The 16,563-nt window shown below is 33.1% G+C and overlaps 1 protein-coding gene across 1 annotated transcript; it reads left to right on the top strand.

Annotated features, from left to right (window-relative positions):
- Positions 1-4,468: 4,468 nt before the first annotated feature.
- Positions 4,469-15,911, top strand: LOC120343983 (uncharacterized). The gene is made up of 16 exons (XM_039413049.2): positions 4,469-4,925; positions 5,279-5,704; positions 5,771-6,181; positions 6,256-6,363; positions 6,430-6,630; positions 6,720-6,914; positions 8,071-8,211; positions 8,671-8,844; positions 9,412-9,560; positions 10,413-10,542; positions 10,956-11,077; positions 11,395-11,587; positions 13,353-13,494; positions 13,650-13,791; positions 14,275-14,488; positions 14,896-15,911. The coding sequence occupies exons 1-16, from the start codon at positions 4,862-4,864 to the stop codon at positions 15,150-15,152; spliced, it is 3,069 nt and encodes a 1,022-aa protein (XP_039268983.2). The 5' UTR covers positions 4,469-4,861; the 3' UTR covers positions 15,153-15,911.
- Positions 15,912-16,563: the final 652 nt, after the last annotated feature.

The raw sequence follows: 16,563 nt of genomic DNA, 5'->3' as shown, positions 1-16,563 counted from the left end.
ATTTGCCAATGTAGCGAGAAATTCTAAATGAATTAACTAAATTGTGTATCTAAACCACAATTTTAGAGATTTGACTTGAAATCAGTAAAGCTCATAACTCATGATGCGTCAATGAAAGTTGGTTCTTTTTTCGTGTCTATCTATATTTTTTCCGCTGGCATGGGATAGACTTATAAAATGCGTGGCAACCGTATTCAACATTATACTTACAATTTCGCGGAATATTGCATGCCATCCTCTAATTCACCATGTCATTCACCATGTCTAGTCACTCAATAGACGTGTTATAGATTACTTTGTTGAACCCTTCAACGAGCCAGCAAAAACTAGCTTTAGGACGACTCCATGTTTTGGGCTTATTTTCCCGGAGCTGGAGCTTCCTGCCATGCCATGTTGGCAACTTTTTCTCTATATAACGAAAACGCTTGGGTATACTTTTGAGGGGCGGGTCCTCACTCCCACCAGAACATTAAAAAAAACTCCCACTTCGATTCCCGAGGTCAACAAGAAAAAAAAATCGAAATTCCTTGCGAATTGCTTCAGCACCGACGCTCGGCTGCACATCATTCCAACATCTTATCCAATGTTTAGTCCTGTCGTGTATTTAAGATCAAAAGTAAAACAACTCGATTGAGCATGATTTCCGATTGCTTAAATATTTTGTGAAATGAGTAAGTCACCGTAGGGGATTTATTCAAATTCCGGGTATTACTTTTATTAGATAATTATGCGCCATAGGCTGGAAAATTCAATATTGTTCTCACATGAGTAAGTCGATTGTTCGCGAAGAAAAAATGAAACTGGAATCGTCGTTTTAATAATTCATTTCCCATGCAAGCCTGCTCAGCGAAATGCTGTGAGCACACATCTGAAAGATTGTAGAAGGATAAACCACGGGCGACGCATATACCTGTATTGTTGCGATTGTTATAGGCATACTTATTGTTGAAAACGTTAGTAAAACACATTCATCTTCAAACCTATAGAATGATTTTAAATAGACAAAGGTATTGTGGCTCAATGATTCGTGGCTTATGATGTTCTAAAAGTTGGCTAAAAATAATCAAGATTTGATGTGTCATTCTTTCCTTTCCAATAACATTGTCAGACATACATTTTCTTATGTATGTTAACAAATGTCGTAAAAAAGTCAAATCATCGCTACAAAAATAGCTAGTTGACGTACCAAGCTAGTTCACACTTTCAATCTTTCATGCGTCATAAAACAAAGACAGGGCAGGGAACTTCCCAATCGTGGTCTAACTTATTGCTTTGATCGCTCCATAAAGATAATCATAAATTTAGAGAGATGAGTCTGTATGATAGAATAAACATGATAATGAAAATATAAATAAATTATCTTGGGTGATAAATAATGTGTATTACCAACAACATTGCTAAACCTCCCTAGAACGCAGTTTCATTATTTTATTCCAATGTTTGATTTCAACAGTGATATCTAACTAGGTCCGATTCGGAAATCTGTATTAAGAAATATATTGAGTCGACTTTTCGCACGAAATAGCCGAAACAAAAAAAATACCAAACCAGTTCTGTAAAACCACCAACGAACTGTTTTTTCGTAAACGATAAATCATTGGAAATCATTTTTACGTTCATCACTCTATACAGCCAATATTACAATATAAAATAGTTCTAACTGTCGTTGTGCTGTGCGACGATCATAACTCTTAGCTTGATATTTGTAAATATTTAATTATTTATATAAGATTTTATCAAAGTTCACAAAGCATATGTTTTCCGGAAACATTCAGTTAAAAACCTTTCTCATTAGACAAGGATTAGAATTGGGTGACAGTTATTTGCCAGTTTATACAGTCATATGATTTTGCTTTTCTAAAAAGCTATATATCTGTATGGCTATTGGTCAAGAGAAATCCTTAGGTCAATTCAAAACGTTTGTAAGATAGATTTATATAAAAAAAAAAAAACAGTTTTATTTTCAATGTAGGCTAGCCAGAACCAGTAGGACTATTCTAGAAGAAAGTTTGTTAATTTTCGTTATATATATATTTCATTTGTGATACTTACGACTCGTATTTCTGTAAAAAACTACAAAAGCTAGTTCGATATGAGTGTTTAACAAAAATTTTGATTTATACTTTTATAGAAAATGTCAGCGGTATCGGTGATGTTTTTATTACGAATTACGAAATTGTTCACACATTACTAGATTTTAATGTTTGATTTTATTTTGGAATGAGAAAACATTGGAAATGAATGATGTGAACGACAAACCCACATGGAATTCTAGAATCATTATTTTGGTGTAATGAAAGGGCTAATTGATATAACATCAAATACTGATTGAGCATAAAAATATTTATTTGAGTGTCGAAGGTGTTAAATTATAAGAATTTATAAGTAAATAATTTCCACATTTACATATTAGCTAGTCTAAGTGACAAGAGTAAAATTATCCACCATTTTGAATTTTTGTATACGCTCATTGTTAACGTTCATTTCTATTTTGATAACACAGAGAGAAATGGCATCAATATAAACTAAATGGGCGAATATTTAAATTTTAATATCTATGAAAGCCCCAATTAATTATTTTTTATTTCGTCATAACGACATCTTTTATATTACAAATTATTAACAACTTATTTTGCAATGATTAAGTTAATTTAATTTTTAGAATTCATAACTGAGAATATGTTTAAAAGTCACTATTGTGAAAAGTGTTGTATAACCCGTGACAAACTACATAAATTAAACTTTATTCTCAAATGTTTTATAATGAAACAGAAAGTAAAAACAATTATTTCGTTCTTGTCGGTGGAGAGAACCGTGATTTATATTACGTATAATTGAATCAATGTAAATAATTACTTCTAATTTAAAGCTATACAACGTTTTATGTCGGCAACACTAAAGATGAAATTTGTCACATAGGCTATTTTGGAAATCTACAAAAGTTTTTTACAAAAATAAGTACCAACAACATAGTGGTGTTCATGGCCAAACATTGATCAAAACAACCTTCTGAGTTTTTGATGAATTCATAGTTGCGGCATGTTAATAACAGTCTATTGGCCATTACCGTAAATTTGGTATATCGCCATATGTAATAATACAAGCAAGAAATGAACAAATGAAACAGATGCTTCAAAAAGCGCAATCTGCTAGCGCGTAATAGAAAGTTCGAAACTCAGATTGGTGAAATGTGACGAAACACTTTGTTAATGTATATGTACGTCATGGGATTAAAACGTAAATATTTGAAGTCTAAACCTAATAAGCGCGCATCGTACTGCATGGTGACTTTTAGTTCCTGGCATTTTATACCGCAGTCTACTTTAGATCACAGATATCGTTAAATTAAAAAATTTGCGATAACATCAGACACGACATTATGAGAACGATGTTGCATTCAAAAACTTCATTTTGACACCAGACCTGTTACTTAATAAATAAAATGTTTTCGTATCTCCAGCATTGACAAGCATCCAATTTTAGAATTATCTCTTTAACTGAATGTAAAAAATCATAAGCTATGTTTTAGTTGCGGGTGTGGGAGGGTGTTCCTAAGGTTTTCAAGTATTTTATAAATGTGTCTCTAAAAAAATCTTGTTGTTACTCTCAATATAGTTTTTTTTCTTCTTGTTAATTTGAATTTGTATGCATAAATACCAGACTAATGTTATTTACCATTAAGCCTTTTTTGAGTTTAGGTCAAGGAAAGATGCTTTGATCGCATTGCGAGTAACATCCGGAGAGAATAAATGAACGCCTTTGTCTAAGGAACCAGAAAGATTGTATATTCATTCGTACGTCATTTAAAAAAAATAAAAAAAATAAAACAGAATAAAGTTTAGAATTTTTCGTTCGTAACCGAAATATTTTGGTGGTTGCAAAATCAGTTGTTATTCCTAAAATACGTGGGAACTTGCACAATATGATCCTTATAAAATGCTGATGATTTTCTCCGAGTTATTAGTTGTGAAATTCTATCTGTTCAGAATTTTTTTAGCAGATATTTCGCAAGATTTGAAACGCTGAGTAGTTAGTTGTTGGTGGAAACCGTTAGGAACTTCTAACTTTGATACTCCAGAAACGATTACGAAATGCAATAATGCTATTAATAGCCAAAATATTAATAAAAATGTATATAGTTTCCGAAGAAATTATAACTGATACAGCATTAGCATATCCATAACGCGAATGATCGAATTATGAAACAGGTTTTAGTCAGTCGTAAATGTCGTAATATTTTACACCCTATTTTAACTACATGAGGTTCTACAGTATAATTCTGTTTTTGATGCCATTGTAAAAATATTTTGTTCTGTGTAATAGGTTGATGTTATATGATTTGCATATAGATAATGAATGACCTTATTAAAACTAATATTCTGGACAAATGTTGTATTATTTTTACTAAAAAATAATGATGCTAACCATAATATTAAATGACACCAGAATAAAATTGGTTGTTGCGCGTGCCATTTTTAATTCCTCTTAGAAATGGCGCGCAAATGGCGAGAATACAAAATGAACTCGATTTAACACCGACACGTTATAATTTGAGTACAATTATGGTCGGCTCTACTGCATTTAATTCCACGACAATTTAAATCATAGTGTGCGCGAATCAGTACATTAGAAAATAGTTATATTGTCCGGATTAAAATTTTAATTCCAAGTTCCTGTAATGCTGGCTCGTCAATCATACGCCAGAAATGTTCAGATGTATTTTTAACTAGCCAAATGCGACATTCTGACGTTTATGTAAAAATTTACTTTCGTGCACGGTTACTTCACGTTAACGGAATTGCATTTCTGGGAAACTTTGCACCGTTTCCGAAGCAAGTTGAATGAAGAATAGTTTAGCAACATGAAGATTCACGCTTCGATACTTTTCATTTTGCTGCTTAATCTTCAAAATGTGTGCAGTTCAGGTAATTTATAAGATAAAATAGTTTTTGTGAACAAATTTAAAAAGAGATAATTTAATTTTAAACATAGAAAATTTTTTCTTCAATGTCCCATGTTTCCTATTCATAGTAATAAAATTCTATAATTGTGCCTCATATTTAACCATCTTCGACAGTATAATGGAAATCATTTAGTCATGTTAATGCGGGTATTATGGTATATTATTATTCTTGAAATATTATTGATATTCACATGCAATATTTTATTGACAAATTTTAATTCAAATAAAATCTGCTGTGAAAATGAAGCTGAAAAATTAACGTAGCCGACACATGGCAGAATTTGAATTCAAGGTTTTTATAATTGATGTTTATAGGGCTGAACTCAACTCTGAACTATAAAGGATATACTTACACTGTGTTTGAGTCTGTTGTGTATCAAAGTGAAGCAAGTGAAATATGCAGAAAACATGGCGGAACTCTAGCAACCATAAAGAGTGAGGATGTGCAAAATGCAATCCGTGTAACTGTAGATAACTTGATGGTGTTATCAGAACAGTACGGGCAATGGACTCCTTTATGGATAGGACTTAGTAAGAATTCAAGTCAGCCGTGGTATTGGGAGCACGATATATATGGCCGTCAGGAACTTGGATATGAATTTTGGATGACGTCAGTGAATGCGTCGATTTTAGAGGAGTTTTACAACTGTGCTGTATTCATACATTACCATGGAAATGAAAATTCAAGATGGAGTCCAGCACCTTGTTTTGGAGATCGTGCAGGATTCATTTGTCAAAAGGGTAGGACTGTTTTGTTGAATTAGCTTTTGAGTTAAAATTTCATTTATCGGATTTTACAATTTTCAGTTTCTTACGCAACAACTGTAACTATTGGAGATTATCAATATGGAATATTCGACACGTATGTTGCCAAGTCCACAGCTAAAAAACTATGCCAGCTGCGAAATGGCAAACTTGCTATAATACGGACTAAATTATTGTGGTATTCTATAGTCGCTACTATTGAGGCTTATCTCTTGAGAAAAGATCGTCTTGGAGAATCGTCTTCATATTGGTTGGATTTTAGAAAATCGGATAACCATTCTTGGACTTGGCGTAATGAGATTAATGTAAGATCGTCAATAAAAGAGCTTATGGTGACAAATGAAACAAATCAAACTGATTCCAGATGTGGAATTCTTATTTATCAGAATATGAAAGGATTGTGGAAACCAGCAAAATGTGGCCATACAAAATCCGGGGTTGTTTGTCAGAAAAGTAAATATGAATAGCTTTTATGTGATACATTGATATTGTATGACTTGCGGTAACCATGTTCATACTTTCTACAGATATCAATGTCTGTTCATCTCCAAGATGCTCTAATATCACTTGTTTCAGCAATACAAAAGAAGAGTGCAGTTGTTTTCAAGATAACAAAAGTTCTATAAAAAAAATCAGTAAGTCGAAAAAAAAAGTCAAATACTGAATAATACGAAAAGAACATAAATATCATCTCCCTTCAGATCACATCTGCAACATTGAACATTTAAAATCAAAATTCAACGTTTTGAACTTGGAGAAAAAAGCAATTGTTGGAAATACTATTGCGGAGAATACGTCAATCGTTTTAGCATGCCTCAAACAGGGTGAAATATATATGGGAAGAAATCAACTAAGTTGTATAAGTGATGAAAACTGGTCATCCATGCGTTTGGGATATTGTGGTGAATATTCAATTGATATACATCTTTTGTTTTATTTTGGATTTATTCAATGAAAAGTTGACTGACGACCAATTTCTACTTGTCTACAGAAAAACCTGTGCGATGTCACCATTTGTCTCCAATAAATAACGGAGATATAACTATCATCGGAAATCCACGGCATATTTTCCACGTCGGAAGCTTGGCCAAGATTAATTGCGACAGAGGATACTTAAGAAAAGGAAAGGAAAAAATTGAATGTACTGATAATGGGGCTTGGTCCGCACCAGTTCCCTACTGTGCAGGTGGGAACCAAAACTCTAAAAGTATATGAAATATTTGACAATGTATACTGGTTTCACATACAAGATTGGTGACTAACAAAATCTAAAGCGAAAGAAGTTTTATTATTTGCTTGTTATTCAATGTATGACTCAGCGTTCGTGTCATCGTATCACTGAAAGCTTAAATTTTATTTCGAAACAAAAATAGATTTCGGCAAGATATGAGACGGATTTACCCGTTGGTGAAAATAATTGTTTACGTCAATGAAATGTCTGCTATATTTACCTAATACTGTTGACAATTGGAGCTCAAGAATTAGTTTTCAAATGACAATGCATTAGGATTTGTCTGTTTTAGCAACAGTGAATTAGTTGTCACGTTTACATCTACTTAACGACAAGTGAATAGATTACGCAAACACCGAAGTTGCATAAATTCTTATGTAATCAGATTTCCTGTCCTGTTGCCATTTTGTCATTAAATAGATCATTCATTATCAGAATCACGAGTGAGGTCGTTCGCTACCACAATTTAACGACAAGAAAAACTTTATTTCGTTGACATAAAAATATAATAGATACAGTGTGTTTTATGCAACTAAATTTCCTGTTTTATGCTGACATTTTTGCGGTGCATGCCCATTTTTAGCACTATTTAAAAATATATTTCACACATTCTGATCAGCCATGAATTGTGATCATATATTTCCAAAAACATATGATTTCTGTGTTCATTTCAATATTTCATTACTAAGTTACTTTCACGTGCATTCACGCACCAGTCACTGTAGACGCATCATGACCACCGCCAGGTTTATCAGGAACACCAAAACATATTTTATCAAAAATAGTATACACGTTTAAACAAGTTATCTAAAACTTCTCGCTAATTGTTCTCAGAGTTTCAGCAGTGCATCATTAAATATGCAGGTCATGGCTTCTATATGAAATGCTTTAGCTTGTAAGCTTCGACTCGGAATCGCTGAAATGTAAGATTTCAAAATAAAATTGGTAAAAATTGACCATCTTTATTGGTTAATTTATTTATAAATGAATGTTTATAATTTTATGTTATGAATAAATGTTTGTGGTGGCGCAGTAGCCCAGCGGTTAAAGTTGTCTGCATCGCAGATTACTCATCTTGGGTTTCATTAGTCGATGTCATTTTTTTTTTCAGCAATAACTTGCTCAAAAGATTCATCAAAAGTGAATCCTGGTCGACGTTGCAACAAACCTTGCGAAAGTCAGACAGACTGCAGCAAGCCCGAGGAGAAATGTTTATGTGATGACTGGTGTGGAAAAACTTGTTTCAATCCCAGTGAGTTGAATAATCCAAATCGCTACATAAGAATAATTCCCTTCGATAAATATATAACATAATATAAAGATGTCTGTAGGTGGTTTTTATTCAAGATTACGTTCCAGATAAGTAGTATAATGAAAAAATGAAAGAAGAAGTTTTATAACGAAGCCATTTTGAATCTAAAAATAGAAGTCGGCCCGAAACTGAACCTTCTTGGAGTCACGTAATGGAATTAGGGTCCTATGTTGCAATAACCAATTAAATAAATATCGATAAACACCTTTGACGCATGATTGTTTATTATACAAAAATGATGGCTTGCAAATATGGTATAAAAAGATTTCCGTTCCAGTCGATTTTTTATCCATGATTCCAATGGAACTATTTTTTTAACTAAACTCACATCACACGACGTTGGAGAAATCTTCGTGAAGACACACATCTGAAGGGTTAAACTTATGGTCTACAATTTAGATTTAATCTGTGAAGATCTCGTGGATCCTCATCACGGATATATACTTGGAACGCAGAGGAATTACATGGCAACAGTAATGTACAGTTGTCACGGTGGATATTTACTTAGTGGAACGAGTCATCGTCGTTGTCGATCGGACGGTAAATGGACTGATATTGCTCCAAAGTGCCTGCGTGAGTTGATCATATTTTAGAAATAATCTTTCCTCAAAACTTCAAAGAGTGGTACAAATTTTCTGCTACTGATGTATACGTAATAGTATATTGTGACTATATGTAATTTATACATAATTGAGAAGTTCAGTATCAGTTGTTGTAATACTGTAAGTCATTTTTGAATCAATGTTTGAAGTAAATTACGACAAAAACCTTTGTGACAATATTCAATTATAGAGTAAATGGTGTTTTATACTCACTTTATCAAAAATTCCCATTATCTGAAAATATGTACATGAAATAAAACCACGCAGATTGCGAATATAAACGGCGCTCCAGGAGTGTGTGTACCAATATTGAGGTAACTAATTTTTTTCGCCTATACTTTACATCAAGTTGTGTAAAGGGACTGAAGCCTATAGGCAGGGGGTATATTTACTCGGCTAGCTAACACAGACAGTCCCCGAACTGAATAATAGAACTGATTAAGGGAAATCGGAATAAAATTATGGCCTAACCCCAACCAGGTACACACCACATACGGGAGTACGTGAGTAAATAGATCATGTCTGTTTACGTTTACAGCCTATAGTTCCTGCGGCCAACCTGGTTTTCTAGGAAACACTATTCTTCCTGAACCAGTCGCAAAAGTTGTTCGAGGACAAGCTGCCCCGCATGGTGCATGGCCATGGCAGGTTATGTTAATTCATAACAACAGAAACAAAGTTCGCGAGGTAAAAAGTTCCTAAATTTTGAACACAAATATCAAAAAAATCCACACAACTTAGCTACGGTGTACAATAACCCATGTGGTAAAATTAAACGGAAATGAAAAAAAGGTGTTTCTGGTAATTTAGGGTGTGATATGTTTTCTTACGTTTTGTTATATTTTTTTTTTCGTTTTACTGTTCTTCATCATTTAAAATACGGTGGCTATGTCGTTATGTAACGTCTATGCCTTTCCATGGTCTGCAGCGTTATACCTAAAATTACATCCTACGACAGTTTGTATTAATAACAGACTGACGCAACAGTGCTTGATTATATGTAACTGAAGTAGCAAAAAATATAGGTTTTGCAGAAGGCTATCATTGACAAGTATGTAAAATACAGTGAAGGTCGTGGTGGTTTTATATCGAGCAATTTAAATGCTTGCTATACCTAATTGACTTATTTTCTAAAAATAATACAGCGTCTTAAGAGTTTTCCTAATTAAAAAGCTACAACTCTATAATTACGCTCACTTCATTGTACCAATTGGCTGCAGAAAAATTGACACAAAGCGTAAATGGCAATCGGAATTTTATTAATATTTTTAATTCATCCGACATTTTATGTATGGTACAAAGCATTCATTCCATTTTGTTTAACGAAGGTTTGCAATTAACCACCTAAAAATAACAGCATTGAAATTTCAGAACATAAAACATCTTGAGTTATATATATGCTAAATTGCAGATTTATAGAATTGTTTGCAAAATTACATTTTTCTTTGACTTTGCTATATTGCCTACTTATAACATTATTTTCGATTCATCTGTCATCATACTTAACAAGAAGTTATTAAAATATTCCATGTGAAACAGAGTTTAGAAGCATTGCTCGGAGGTGCTACAATTATAAATGAAAATTGGATATTGACTTCAGCTCATTTATTTGACGGATTCATGTCTAATGAACCTTCAAATTGGTTGCACAGAGTTTTGATAGTTGTTGGTGAGTTCGTCTATACATTCATACAAATCTAAAATTCATTAAATATTTGCTTTCTCACGCGCTACAATAAAACTTATGTAACCATATATATAGGCCAGGGAGTTTTTTCAGGCCGTGTTAAGACTTACGTTGCAAATTAGCAATTACAAAATTTGCTTCAAACATGATCTTGGGACACCAGGTATGTAAATCAGATTATTCACAAATGATAAACGCCATTTATTTCGTCAAATTATTTTAACAAGTGTCGGTCACTTGGATAAGATTTTCTCCCAGTCTGGGTTACTGATTACTTCTTACCGCGAATATACTTATGCGTTAAGTTTGTTCGTGACTGACAAATTACGAAAGGTATTAATCCAACATAATCCTAAGCATGGATTATCGAACTATTAAACTTAATTCAATTTAAGGGATTACGGAGCTTCCCGGAATAGACGATCCTTTACCAGAGGAAATGAAAGTGTTCCGTCCGAACGATGTTGTCAGGCATGAGAAATATGACAAAGTTATTTACGATTACGACATTTCTCTGGTTAGCTAACTTATATTATGTTTTTTCATTGGTCTTTAACCTTTTTCTGGTCATATGCTTGACAATGAGTTTGTTTTATAGCATAATTGAATGCTAATTTTTTGTCATAAACCCGTTCCAATCATAGCTTTATTCAATGAATCTCCTGAACGTATAATATATATATACGGTTTAGAATGCTTGTTACTCTTCGGGTGGCGCGTTGGTTTTGGACACTTTTTAGCTATCACGGCGCTTAGATAAAAGATGGAAAATCTAAGTTGAAGTACTTTTTTGTAATAAGTTAACAAGTTGGAAATAAATCTATTCTATCTTAGATTCGTATTGGAGCTAGAGTAATTCCAAAAAACCACGTGTTCAAAACGGACGGAAGCTCTGAAAAAAGTAGTTTGATATTTGGAAAGCATGTCAGACCTGTATGTTTACCTTGCATCAATGACCAACAATATCCTTCCGAACCACATGAACAGAAAAGTGTAAATTTTGTTGGGTTTAACGAGAGAAACTGTGGTGAGTATTAGCACACATTTTTACGCTTTGAACAACTGAAGCATAACTTTAGTAAAAATTTAAAACTGACGCAGTAGCACAAGTCGCAATGCTAAACTCGAAACGAATAAAATGACTTACAAAGATAAAAAAAAAACATTCAGCAGAAACGCATGATTCATGACCAAGCAAAACAACTAGATGAATCTATAACTTTTTATCAGTGGTTATAAAATATTCATTCCAAGCTAATTAGAAACCCTGAGAGATTTATTGGACACGGAGTGGACCTATGGATCGTTTTGTTATTATGTTGTTGTTGTTCTTTGTTATCGTTATAGAAAAATTGCTTTCCTAGAAGGATATTACTTTTTTTTTATTTCAAATCGTTATGTGAGCTCTATGGGATTCGTATTCTGTGTGCTATGACGTCATCAAAATTTGCGCACCCCGTGGCGGTTCCCCGAACGCATATCAGCGGATCTCGTGCTCAGCGAACGTCGGCGGATCTCGTGTTTTTTATGGGAAACGGTAGACTGCGGCACGGTACCTATTCTGGTAATACAGAAGTGACTCGGATCAGTTGGTATTTTAATTCAGTTGAAAATGAATCATGAATACAGGTACCGTACTTGTAATTTACTGCACTTGATTTTCGGAGAATTGGTGATAAAATATTTCATTCTGACCTACGTGTCTATGTATTTGAGCATATCTCTCTTGTTTATTATAAGATTATCAGTTAAAACACAAATATAGAGGAGTTTAGTTCGGGCAAACATATATGGACAGCCCGAATTATATTACTGACAGTTGGGTTTGATATGCTATTATAGTCCGTCGATCTAAACACCCATTTAGGTATTTATCGAAACTGTGGTTTTTGAAAAATAATTTTTCAGCAGTTGTGATTTATTGGAAAAATGTATTCTGATAAGCATATATATAACAGAAACTTGACCTTTATTCACCTGTAAGTAATACCTGGTGCTATCACCTAACTATGATATGGAGTGATATTGTGTGATTTAATGTGCAGGTAACACCAGAAATACTTGAAAAGTCCGATCGCAAATAGGTCATCCAGCATTTGTTACTTTGACTTTATTGCAGTACCGCAGTAGTAATGGAAATCAGTGAGTCAGTTTATTCCCGCAGTTACACAAAATTTAATCTATTTAGATAACCAACACTCCGAATATTAACTAAATATAAAAAAAAACATGAAAAATAGAACTTACAAATAACAAATTCCAGAGCTTAATTTGACAGAGGCGCGCTCACTAAAAACACAGATAGAAGAGAGCGACCTGCGGGAGAATTTAAAAATGCCAGAATATTAGTCGGAATAAACAGCCAAGTTGGCTCAGTAAAATGTATTGCGGACTCGTGTCGTGTTATAAAGAATGGGATAATACATGTAATTAACTATTAGTTTCAAATTTTGGATAAGAAATCAATTTATTTAACCAAATATCAATGTACTACGATTATAAAATTAAATGGTTATCGCAAGACTGGCATGGTTGCGAAAAAAAAATATTGCGAGAGACTTTTCTATAACACAACCTAGTGACCATAATTAAAATAAGGTAACATTTCTTACATCATCTTTGAACTCCAAAGTACTCAAATTATTCGAAATCTTGCGAACAAAACCCAATCTGCATACACAGGACGATGTTTACGACAGCCATGAAATAAATTTAATAAATATCGAGGAAAATATTGATGAAATACTTAATTGTTTTGAAAATAAAACTATATATATATAACTTTTGTTCAGAGACTCTCGATTCTAAGAGGAAGGATTCTATCACAATTGTAACTGGTTTTGGAGATAAAACACCAAAGAAAGTATCAGACTTCAAATTGGCGAGATCTCGAGTTATCCGACAGGGCTTGTTAAAAATTTTATCAGCCAAAAAGTAAGAATTTTGTTGGACTAGCATTCCTGGTATATAGAAAAACAGCTGTACTTAGTTTTTTTTCTCTGACCAACAGTTCGATTATACAAAAATATCAAATGTTTAATACAGTATATAACAGTTTTGTGTTAGAAATGCTAAAATTTCAAATTCAGCTGCACCCAGGGTGTAAAAAAAATCCGGTTGAAATGGAACAAAGCGCGATTCACGAATAGAATGCTGTGTGCTTCTAGTGCAGATACAACAAATATACAAGACGCATGTATAGGAGACAGTGGTGGACCTTTGCTACAACGGGTAATATTCGATAAATGTTATAATGGTCCAAGCTAAGCTCTAGAGACCAGACGTAATATAAGCAAATTTTGTACATAGTTGTTGCATCGTCCAATTCTACGCTGGAAGATTATTCAAATTTCCGTTCGTGATTAGGGTTTATCTCATTATGCTAGTTAAATACCTATTGAGTTGAGAGGTAGTTTTGATAAGTTATTGCAAATTGGAGATAATTATTTTTTCTCTCTAATTTCTGTTCAAATGTTACTTGTTAAAAACTAGATTTTGTTGGCTGTAGTTGAATATTTGGGCTAGACGGCAGGCTATGCTATGTATTTTTATTTTATTCGTATTTTTATGAACACAAGTGGTCTAGGCTCGTAGATATAGTCTATATTTTACATTCTTTGTAAAATAATATCCCATGGCGTTTATTTCTCCGATGTTGGCAAGGTATTAAGTAATGTTCAAATTGAGAATCCACCATTTCGTTTCATTGCACAGGTGGTTTCATCTTCTGGTCATTTTTACTGGATTCAAGTTGGAATTATCAGTTGGGGATGGGGGTGCGCAAATACAGACACTGACGGATATACATACCCAGGGTATTACACTGATGTCACATCGGTAGTTCAATGGATTCATGAAACTATTCAAAAGTACATGAAGGAAGAAGCGGCTGAAAAATCAAACAAACCGATGGAAAACTCGCGCATTGGTAATCTAGCTACATCTGTACGCAGTAATCAGAGTAACTACAAAAATGGGCCAATAAATCGTTGCTTCGCTCGGTACATGTAAGAAAGCTTTTAGAAGATGGGAAAATGTTGAAAATAGCTGGATAAATTTGATGTGATGTTTTTCCCATCTCACAGTAGGGTAGTCATTCAATTCTTATTTGCAAATGACACATGTAAAGGCGTTATGAATAGAATAGGATAAATTGGATAGAAATTTCATATTTATGTCAGGGAATCTGCGTTTTAAAATTTAATATTATTTTTACAGCCAGGCTGTACATTTTTTTTTATCTGCTGACTGAAAGATCACCGTCTAGGACTCTAGGTTACTATGTATGCCTGTTAGTCTTATTGTGGTAAAAATAAAAAATAAATTGTTTTACAGAGCGTAAAAGCAAGATCATTGTATATATTTATGAGGCAAAGAGAGAAATCGTTCACAAATTTACTCTCAATAGACAAACAACGATTCTCCATATAAAACAAGAAATGGAGAATCTTTTCGGATATCGCAAAGAACGCCAACAACTATTTTATGGCCAAACAGAACTTAAAGGAATCAGGACGTTGCAATACTATCATTTTCGTTCCGGGAAAGTAATATATCTTACTTTGAAAAAGAATGCAGATGGAACATGCTAACTACATGCCATGGACACCTAAGTTCAATTATTTATTATGTACTTGGAGCAAGCAACTAATGTCATCCGACATAAAGGAAGAAAAGAAAGTGTCATTTATGGTTGACATCCATTTAATATAATTTCCATATAACATTTAAACATGCTTCGTACTTAAATTGTAAAACTTAAATAAAAAATAAGGTGGAAGTGAATAATGGCTGTCTTAGAGACTTAGACAGTACTTATATCCAAGTAAAAAAGCCAAAGAAGAGGGCCATTGTTCTTTCTCATACACGAACGAGTTATTAAAAGATCAAAAGCATGTTGTGTTCAAATTACTTTGGCGCCACCGTAACAAAACCACTTTAATTGTGAATGGAATTCATTATTGTTTGATCTTCCATTCTGTCATTTCATATCGTTTTACTTTAAGCACGGGCTATCATATTCTGACTAAAGCACTAAGAAATTACGACCAACCACTGTGATAATAATATCTGCATGAAGAACATGCATTCGAAGTGTTATCATTTAAACCGAACGAAATATCAACGTCAACGATTTGTTGGGGTAAAATGTTTTGTCGTTAGAGGGCGCTATTGTGAAACTCCAATTATGTTATTTGCATTTTGTGATTTACTTCGAAATTGATTTCGCTTTGCAATTCATTTTTTCTGACTTTTTTGTGTACTTATGGAATATACTATTTGATATTATTGTTGTATTATATGGTAAATAAACCATGCAAATTTGAGTCAATTGTCGCATAATTACACACATATAAAAGGTAATTTATACTGTGATTATCGAAAGGCTTTATTGTATTGAGTTGAAACTTACGGCGACTATATTATCTGGTTGGGTTAAAACTTATACGAATATTTAGTAAAGTGTAGTAGTTTGTCGTTTAGAATCGAGTCAATCTTTTTCATGAATTTGTTTTTAGAGAATGCAAGCCAAATTAACTATTTGATTAAACTACTCAAACAAAGAAAGTATATATTCATAGTATTTTTCCCAAATAAAACATTCAATAGGCTTTGTGCGCGTGTAGTAAGGCATATTATCAAACTCTCATACAATATATGAGCCTAATTTTCTTAGTTGGTTGGAACACTTTCAGAATTACGTTATATTGTAAATATCTCAATGACGAAGGCGTCGAAACAAATCCATCTAAATTTAACCAAGTTGACTAAATTAGTTTACAAAAAGAAAATCGAAGAATATTTAATATCAATTACTGAATTATTTATATGGATAAACTGATAGATACTTATTTAAAATAAACTCATTTATCTATTCATAGGCAAATACGCAAACTGCCCTTTGTCTATGGAAATCTTAAGTCAAATTTTCATTGATTTCAAAATTGATGTTTTCTAAAATATGCTAATTCACGCTTGCTATTTCAAAATTGATTTATGATT

This window comes from Styela clava, chromosome 5 (genome assembly GCF_964204865.1).
Source record: "Styela clava chromosome 5, kaStyClav1.hap1.2, whole genome shotgun sequence".
NCBI classification, from domain to species: domain Eukaryota; kingdom Metazoa; phylum Chordata; class Ascidiacea; order Stolidobranchia; family Styelidae; genus Styela; species Styela clava.
Note: the sequence above shows the minus strand (reverse complement) of the source record. Positions and strands in the feature narration are given on the sequence as shown.

What these genes read in the sequence shown, in the direction of transcription:
- LOC120343983 (XM_039413049.2), top strand. Translation starts at nt 4,862, where the DNA reads ATGAAGATTCACGCTTCGATACTTTTCATTTTGCTGCTTAATCTTCAA. An exon ending in TCAAAATGTGTGCAGTTCAG is followed by an intron (nt 4,926 to 5,278) that starts GTAATTTATAAG and finishes TGATGTTTATAG; the next exon opens with GGCTGAACTCAACTCTGAAC. An exon ending in ACCAGTTCCCTACTGTGCAG is followed by an intron (nt 6,915 to 8,070) that starts GTGGGAACCAAA and finishes TTTTTTTTTCAG; the next exon opens with CAATAACTTGCTCAAAAGAT.